The sequence below is a fragment of the Carcharhinus amblyrhynchos genome, chromosome 2, assembly GCF_965287045.1.
Source record: "Carcharhinus amblyrhynchos chromosome 2, sCarAmb.v2.hapA, whole genome shotgun sequence".
Lineage (NCBI taxonomy): Eukaryota > Metazoa > Chordata > Chondrichthyes > Carcharhiniformes > Carcharhinidae > Carcharhinus > Carcharhinus amblyrhynchos.
This window is the reverse complement of record NC_137325.1, coordinates 133579471-133589016: the sequence shown is the minus strand read 5'-3', so window position 1 is coordinate 133589016 and position 9546 is coordinate 133579471. Positions and strand designations below refer to the sequence as shown.

General features: G+C 42.0%; 1 protein-coding gene across 1 annotated transcript in view; it reads right to left on the bottom strand.

Moving 5' to 3' along the window:
- Positions 1-2760: 2760 nt before the first annotated feature.
- Positions 2761-9546, bottom strand: part of paxip1 (PAX interacting (with transcription-activation domain) protein 1) — a 140191-nt gene continuing 133405 nt past the window's right edge. Inside the window, exons 18-21 of the mRNA XM_080212980.1 lie at positions 8254-8388; positions 7323-7398; positions 7159-7218; positions 2761-3301 (exon numbers count right to left, since the gene is read on the bottom strand). Coding sequence (XP_080069106.1) covers positions 3285-3301; positions 7159-7218; positions 7323-7398; positions 8254-8388 — 288 coding nt within the window. The 3' untranslated portion in view covers positions 2761-3284. The remainder of the gene's footprint in view (positions 3302-7158; positions 7219-7322; positions 7399-8253; positions 8389-9546) is intronic.

Here is a 9546-nt window from a genome sequence, read left to right as displayed (position 1 = left end):
GAATGCAAAAATTTGATTGAATAGATTTTTACAAAGAGATATGTTCTGTAAAAACAGAAAACTGCAAAGAAAAGGTAATGGGGAGGAATGTGGCAGTGTTGTCAATACTGATCCACTGTTCCCCATCAGTGCAGTGTGACTCTGTGACCCAATATCTTTCCTTTTTATATCAACCTCTCAAATTTTTTTCTAAAGTACTTTTTTTTCTTCTGTTGAGCACTCACGAGTGAGTTTATGCATTACAGTTAGCATAGCAGGGATCAAACTATCACCTTTAAGTGGCTGTTAGTTCTGCTATTAAGAGCCCTTCTGCCTGGCAGTGGTTTGAAGGGAAACTTCCAGCACTGCCTTACAATCTCTGGCTCCTTTTTAAGTGTCAAGAACAGAGGTCGGCGTAAATCAAAGGCTGTCAGATGGGAACCAATCAGGTTGCAAAGATGACACTTTCTTGCAATGGTATCAAAAGGCCAAGTTTTAACAAAATGTCAGAGAACCCTGTCCTCTTTTGAGAGTGTCTTTTTCATCACAAAATAAATTTTTAGCTTATTGAAATGAAAAATAACATTTTGACAGAGGCTCCCAGGATCATTTTGGAACTAAAGCCTGCAATGTTTTTGATTTGATTTATTATTGTCACACGTATTAGCATACCATGAAAAGTATTGTTTCTTGCGCACTATACCGTTCATAGAGAAGGAAAGGAGAGTACAGAAAGTAGTGTTACAGTCACAGCTAGAGTATAGAGAAAGATCAGCTTAATGCAAGGTAAGTCCATTCAAAAGTCTGACAGCAGCAGGGAAGAAGCTGTTCTTGAGTCGGTTGGTACATGACCTCAGACTTCTGTATCTTTTTCCGACGGAAGAAAGAGAAGGTGGAGAACATTCAATTAGCTCAGCTACCTGCGTATCAATGGAATGGAAAATCAGTGGAAGGGAGATTTAAGCGTGAAGTATGAGAGTCATTCGCTGCACACCATCACTTTCTGTGTGGAGCCTGGCTTCTATCAAATAAATTGGTTGGACTCTAACCTGGTGTTGTGAGACTTCTTACTGTGTTTACCCAAGTCCAACGCCGGCATCTCCATATCATCTCTCCAATCAAGCCCACCAACCCCAGGATGTACTAAGCCTTCAACTACTAGAAATGTCTCTTGATCAGTAAGTCCTTCTTTCTTCATTCTGAACATTATTATGGAAATCTGTAACTTACCTACTGGTGCGACATGATGGCATAGTGGGGTTTTTTTTAAGTTTATTTATCAATGTCACAAGTGGGCTTACATTAACATTGCAAAGAAGCGACTGTGAAAATCCCCCAGACGCCACACTCTGGCTGCTGTTCGGGTACACTGAGGGAGAATTTAGCATCATCAATGCACCTGGTTAGCACTGCTGCCTCACAGTGCCAGGGACCCGGGTTCAATTCCAATCTTGGGTGACTGTGGAATTTGCACATCCTCCCACACTCGAAAGAAGTGAAGGTTAGGTGGATTGGCCTTGGTAAATTGCCCATTAGCTGTATAGATTAGATGGATTCATGGGATGGATTGCAAACATTGGTCAAACATATTCATAGGATTAGATAGGATATACGGCACAGACCATGTTGATGTTGTCCATTTGAGCTGCCACCCATTTGCCTCTCCAAATCTAAGATCTTAACCCTCTATTTCCTCCACACTCATACTGTATCCAGCTTCCCCCTTAAACAAATCCACACTATTCATTCAACCACTCCCTGTGAATTCCAGCTTCTCACAACTCCTTGGGTAAAGAAGTTTCTTCTGAATTCCTATTGGGTTTCTTGGTGACTAATATTTATCACCTCCAGTTAGACTCACAGCGACACAGTGGTTAGCTCTGCTGCCTCACGTCGTCAAGAGCCGGGTTCAATTCCCGCCTTGGGTCACTGGCTATGTGGAGTCTGTAAATTCTCACCGTGTCTGCGTGGGTTTCGTCCGGATGTTCTGGTTTCCTTCCAAAGTTCAAAAGACGTGTAGGTTCTTTACTCAGAGGGTAGTAAGATCGTGGAATGCCCTGCCTGCAGCAGTTGTGGACTCGCCAACTTTAAGGACGTTCAAATGGTCTGTGGATAGGCATATGGATAACATTGGAATAGTTTAGGTTAGAGGGTCATTGGATCGGTTCCACTGGTCGGCACAACATCGAGGGCCGAAGGGCCTGTACTGCACTGTAATGTTCTACGTTCTAGGTACCCTCCGTTCCCTTAGTATTGTGAAAACATGAGCCACCATGACTCAACCCTTGGAGTCTAAGTTATGATTGCAGTACACCAATACTGCATTCCCTTCAAGGGCAACTTAAGATCATAAGACATAGAAGCTCGATTCAAGCATGATGTCTACACATGAAAACTGGAGGTAGAAATTCCCAACTGAATAGACATTTTTAGTTTGTTTTAGTGTCACAAGTAGGTTTATATTAATGCTGCAGTGAAGTTACTGTGAAATTCCCCTAGTCACCACACTCTGGCACCCATTTGGGTAACACTGAGGGAGAATTTAGCATGGCCAATGCAAGTAACCAGCACATCTTTTGGACTGTGGGAGAAAACCAGAACATCCGGAGGAACCCCATGCGGATACAGGGAGAAGGCACAGACTCCGTATAGACAGTGACTTTACACTTGCCCTGACACTTGATGATATGCTTTGGTAACACAAACTAGTAACACACAGAACCCAGTCACTTTTAAAAATTCCTCTTCCCAAAATGTGAAGAATACCAAGGGGCCCCCGGATTATTTTTAACCATTTTATTCAACTCGTGCAACTTGTGTAATAAAAGTAATTCACAAATTAGAAATACAAAACAAAATCTGCATAAAGTCCAGAATTTCAAAACATCCATAATTTATCAGACAACAGCTCTTTTATAAATTTTCGTAATAAACAAGATTTAGAGCTAGGTTTCCACTCATGGGCCCGTACCACAGTCATTGTTAAAAACAGTTTATGAAAAATAATCAATTACTATTTGAACTGGCTAAAATAATACTACAGTAAGAAAACAAGCCAGTGCTGGAATAAAACGTAACAAAATATGTTCTTGAAATAACACACATCTTGAAAAAAGATGCGAATTTCTTATTCCTCTCCTGCCTGAACCTGCCCGCTTGACTGATGACGTTTCAGACTGAACAGTGGCGTCACTGGCATCAGAAGGGAAAGGACAACACATTGGTTCTCAGTTCCTCCGGCAGCTTGTCTCAACACCATACTGGCAGTCTCGCACTGTTTGTAATGCCAGGTGCACGGCATCACTTCAGGTGAATTTATACGTGAGATTGTTAAGGAAAACTAATGCAGCAAGTTCTCAATTTGGTTCACAAAATTGCAAGACAGGAAATGGAGATTCTTAACTCTGATACTGAAGTACAGTTATTAAATCAATAGCGTGCATCGCTCCTTTATCTAGAACGTATTCAGCCCTTTGTTCTGACTTGTACACCGTGTTTTATATGAATAGCTGGCAGTATTTGGGGGACGATGCCTCAAAGGGCCATTCAGAGAAACAGTCTACAAATTAATGGCATTTAATCTGTATTTGAATGGTAGTAACTTAACAGCGCAATACAAGTTGAATATGTATCTGGCAGACAAAACACAAAAGAGACCAGCTTCCAATATTAGTGAAGTGCATGGGGATACAGGCCCCTCTGCGCTTTCTTGTCTAATTTTTTTTAAAATGGAATGTGGGTATTGGGGAAAAGGCCAATATTTGTCTGTTCCTAACTGCCCTTGAACAGAGTGGCTTGCCTGCCCATTTCAGAGGGTACTTAAGTATCAACCACATTGCTGTGGATTTGGGGTTACAAATGGGCAGGACTAGATAAGGACAGTAGATTTCCTTGTTCTAAAGGACCACTGAACTGGAAGGGTTTTTTTAAACAACAATAAAAGGATCAAGCAATATTGGGGGAGAAGGGGAGGATCAGGATATTGAATTTGATGATCAGCCATGATCAAAATAAATGGGGCAGCAAGCTCAAAGGGCCGAATGGCCTACTCTACTACTTCTCCCTACATTCTTGTTGGTGGTTTCATGGTCATTGTTACTGACGCTAGCTTTCAATTCCAGATTTTATTCTTACTGATTGAATTTAAATTCAGAATTTAAACCCGTGCCCTCAAAGAACTGGCCTGGCGGGCTCTGAATTACTAGTCTAATGAGATTACCAATGGGCCCCACTGAAGCTGCAAACTAATAAAATAAAGCAGGTGATTGGAAACATCAAACTGCAGCAAGTGATAGCATTCAGTGTTAATAAATAACACATATTGGACACTTAAGTGCATGAGATGGCTGAACCTTCTAAGACATTAGATGACACTCATTATTCACAAAGTACTTTAAGATTTACTGCCTGTTCAATCATTTTTCAGAGGCTGTCCAGAATACATCTGGAAATTAAATACTGCCCTGTCAATTGTAGCAGGGTGGCTGTGAGCAGCCAATGCCACTTCGAATTCCGCTGAGCTATGTGTGTGTCTGTCTCCTGATTATTTTGGCCAGGGGTCAGGTGGAGTGGAAACAGCAAATAATGACAATATGGTAAACTATCTCCAGTTAGTTAACTGCTCGAAAGGAAGCAAAAGACGACAAGATTGCTTGAGGTTGCAAAAAGTTTCAAGCGCAAGGAATAGGGATGTGTTGTTGCAATTATACAGATCCTTGGTGAGGCTACACCTAGAATATTGTGTGCAGTTTTGGTCTCCTTTTCTGAGGAAGGATGCTCTTGCTCTCGAGGGAGTGCAGTGAAGGTTTACTAGGCTGATTCCAGGGATGGTGGGACTGATGTATGAGGAGAGATTGACCAGGTTAGGATTGTTTTCGTTGGAGGTCAGACAAATGTAGGGGGGTAATCTCAGATTTATAAAATTCTAACAGGACCAGACAGAATAGGTGCAGAGAGGATATTCTCAATGATGAGGGAGTCCAGAACCAGGGGTCATAGTCTGAGGATTTGGGGTAGACCATTTAGGATGGAGGTGAGGAGGCATTTCTTCACCCAGAGTGGTAGCCTGTGGAATTCATTACCACAGGAAGTAGCTGATGCCAAAACAATGAACGTATTCAAGAGGCAGCTGAATATAGCACTTGGGCGAAGAGGATCAAAGGTTATGGCGGGCGGGGAGGCGGGGAAGCAGGATTAGGCTATTGAGTTGGATGATCAGCCATGATCCAATGAATGCTGGAGCAGGACTGAAGGGCCAAATGGCTTCATCCTGCTCCTATCTTCTATATTTCTATGTTAAGATTGATATGACCCCAACATAAATCCTCACATTCCTCTTTCAAACACTGCTCTCAAAATAGTTTGCCGCAGTCTATTTGCCACTGCTTTACTCTCCCTGCCAAGGTACCTTCTTAAAATGTAGGGTGGTACAGATTTAACTTTGCTGCAATATTTCATCCTGAAGGACTGAATGTAAACGCAAAAGAAATGTTCAATACTTTCAACGATGTACTGAGAAACAGCAGACACTCTGCAATCTGCAGATCCATGACCTAAGGTCAACAATTTAACACAGATCCTGACTGGACAAGGGATCCAATCACTTCTGGTGATGCAGAATTCTATCTTTTGGAAGACAATTTTGAATCTTCATCCCAACCCATCACACAACCTCTTTGGTACTGATTCAAGTTAAATGCAATGATTAAGTGCTTGAGATATTTAAATGATACCAGCAGCAGCTGCTGAACTGGATTGAGTTAGTGGACGGAGCCCATGAACACACTGACTGCCTTCTCCATCCACAAGTTACACTGGGCTGCCCTGAACTCACAGTTAATTTATGGGGGAGTCTCGATCTTTAAAAATAGGATCATCGACCGTCAGCATGACCAGAATGCAGAAACTTATTAAATATGCTGTTTGAACGTTCCACTCAGCCACAAAGCACTGCTGCTGACATTCTACAACATTTCCCTGATAGGTAAATAATGTGGTGCCTGGTTTTGGTGATCTTCAAGGTGTCAATCCCCATTTCCAATAAGTGTGCCTACGCAACAGCGATGTTGAGTTTCTGCAGTTTTCATTTTGTCTGGCGGAGATATTTCAGCTCTCTGAATTCATCCAGACATTCCCAAGATCAAGAACAGGCAGCTTGGGAAGGGAGCGGGAGGGTAGTTCAATACCTTTCCAAGCAGCTCATTCAAATCTGCGTACGAGTGCAAGGTTACTCACTTCAGGCATCTTCTGCCTTTACTCCTACTGAAGTCTCAAATTTTCTTAAAAGAGGATGAAGAACTGAAATGAAATCCAAACCTTCCTATCAGCCCCTTTAAGTAGTATTTTTTAATTCTTTTTCTGATGTCTGCTCAATTTAAATACGAGACATTCAATTTGATCACTTAAAATGGATGGCTGAGTAATAGGTGTGCAACTTTGTAAAATTCATTTCTGGGACATGGGCATTGCAGGCTGGCCTGCATTTATTGCCCATTTTGAGATGCCCTCGTTCAGAGGACAAAGAACAATGAAGAAATAGGCCCTTCAGCCCTCCAAGCCTGCACCGAACATGCTGCCAGTTGAGAGTGAACCACATTGCAGTGGCTCTGGAGTCACATGTAGGCCAGACCTGGTAAGGATGGCAGATTTCCTTCTCTAAAGGGCATTAGTGACCAGATGGGTTTTTCCAACAATTGTTTCACGGTCATCGGTAGATTCTTAATTCCGGATATGTTTTATTGAATTCAAATTCCACCAAGGCGGGATTCGAACCTGAATCCCCAGAGTTCAAGTTTCTGGATTAAGAGCTTAGTGAAAATACCACAAGGCCATAGCTCTCCTTAAACTGGCTTTGGAGTAACAGAGCAGTTTATGACGACTGGATTAATTTCACCCCCACCCCACTCTACTGTGAGTAAGGTAAAGTGAGTCACCCATTGTGTAGCTGACCTTGATATATCAGGCACAAAGATGGACATATTTTAATAAAAAGATCAAGTTGGACAAGTTTGGTAGATTAAAAATGAGAAGTCTAAATAAACAAACCACTCGCTTCATTGCATACTCATGTAGGCGACCTCTAAAAGGTGTCAAAAAGGAAGTTTGAGGTATGGAGTTAATCAATAAGCCATTAAGTAGATTTGATTAGAATTCAGAAGTTTTCACACATGAAAGGATATGACTCATAATCGAGCGTCTGTGTCAGGACACCTGTCAAAATGAACTCTGCATTGTGAACATCTGGAAACAGCAGGGGAAGAAAAAAAACATTACAAATCAATGACCAAAATTAGAATTCCACATTATGCAAAAAGGTATAAAAAGATTCGGACATAGTTACGTACCAATATTTTGGGTAAAATAATCTCGGCATAGGTGGAGGTCATTTTCGCATGAGATGAGGATTATCTCAGGCAAACTCTAAGAGGGAAAAGTCAAAGAGACACGTCAGCAAGCATAGCATTGATGAAGCTAATTAATGTACAGCAACTGAAGTCTCGTCAATGTCACTCACCCAATTCCTCTTCCTGCAGTTTTGTGTTCTCATTTGAACAAAGAAAAATATACCACAGGAACAAGCCCTTCTGCCCTCCAAGCCAATACTGATTATGATGCCCTAAGCTAAAAATACAACCTTCTGTCCTTACTCTGTCGGTATCCCTCTATTCCCTCCCTATTCATGTACCCATCTAGATGCCTCTTAAATGTTGCTGATGTGCCTGCTTCCACCACCACCTCTGGCAGTGTGTTCCAGGCACCCACCACTCTGCTTGAAAAGGTCCCCTGAACATCTGACTTAAACATTCCCCCTCTCACCTTGAACCTGTGCGCTCTTGTATCTGACTCTAGGAAAATTCCACTCCAGGAAAAATCCTGTATCTATCCTATCTAATGCCTCTCAGTTTCGTAGACCTCTTTTAGGTCTCCCCTCAGCCTGTCTTTCCAGTGAAAACAATTCTAGTTTATTCAAATTCTCCTCAGTCAATACCCTCGAGCCCAGGCAACATCCTGGTGAACCTTCTTTGCATTCTCTCCAAAGCTTCCACATCCTTCTGGTAGTGTGGTGATCAGAACTGCACACAATACTCCAAATGCGACCTAACCAAGGTTTTATATAGCTGCAACATGATTTCCCAACTCTTGTACTCAATGCCCTGGCTGATGAAGGCAAGCATGCTATGTTTTCTGAATCACCTTGGCCATCTTGTGTTGCCGGTTTTAGGGAACTGTGGACCTGCACGCCCAGATCCCTCTAAGTATGACTGGGTGACTAACCTTATTCTGTTTATGCTCCATTATTTTGCGATAAGATGGTTGTTTCGACAGCAGTTTGCCACCTGCACACTCGATAATGGCTTTCATCGTGGTGAGACTCGGGCAAATACCAGGAGTGATGTAGAAATACTTTCCCTATGAAAACAGGTAGGTATTAGAAAATTGGACAGGTACAGTTGGTCTGCGCTCTCACCCTGCTCCATGTGATCTAACCCCATGCTTCAGATGAAACAGCAAAAGATCACATTATGGAACTAAATTGAAGATTTAAAGAGCACATATAAACCACAACTCAATCGCTTCTCCCTCCCTCACTTTCTGGAAACACACTCACATGCAAATTTACAAACCCTGAGTATTTGCCTTAGCTCAGGTTTTCTGTTCTTTATTAAAACGAAGGGCGAGCATTAACTCTGACAGAGTAACACTGAAGATGTGACCCAGGAGCTCTGGCCTTCGTAATGTTTTGAAATATATACCTATGCTGAATCTCTGAAAAACATTTGGGGAGAACAATTGGCCTTCCTTCTGCATTCCAGAGCAACCATGAAAAGTTAGTGTTACACTGGAAATATTTAAAAAAGAACAACAAGGGTCACAGTCTGAGGATTCGGGGTAGACCACTTAGGACACAGATGAGAAGACATTTCTTCACCCAAAGAGTGGTAAGCCTGTGGAATTCATTACCACAAAAAGTAGTTGATGCCAAAACATTGAATGTATTCAAGAGATGGCTCGATGTAGTACTTGGGGCAAATGGGATCAAAGGTCATGGGCAGAAAGCAGGATTAGGCTACTGAGTTGGATGATCAGCCATGATTGTGATGAATGATGGAGCATGCTCGAAAGAGCAGGAGGCGGCCATTTGGCCCTATCTTCTACGTTTTTAAGATCATCTGATACGAAAAGACAAACAAAATCGTGGAATATTTACAGCATAGAGGCCATTTGACTAATTGTGTCTATATTAGTTTTTTTTAAATTCTATTCTTTCACTGGCTGAAGGCGTTCCACTCCAATATCTTGCAAACGTCCCACTTACTAGTGACAGCTAAATTAGAATCAGCCCAGTTTGAAAGGGAAGAACACCCATTCAGGACCTGGCTCAAAAAACAAATTCTTGCAGATTTTAACCCTTCTTCAGATTTAGTGTGAAGATGTACACTCCAAGATCAACTATACAGCCACAGTGGAGGAAGAATAGCGCCAACGTAAAATCTGGGTGACCCGGCACTGAAGAGTTATCTAGATTCAAAGCATTAGCTCCATTCTCTCTCCACAGATGCATCTTGA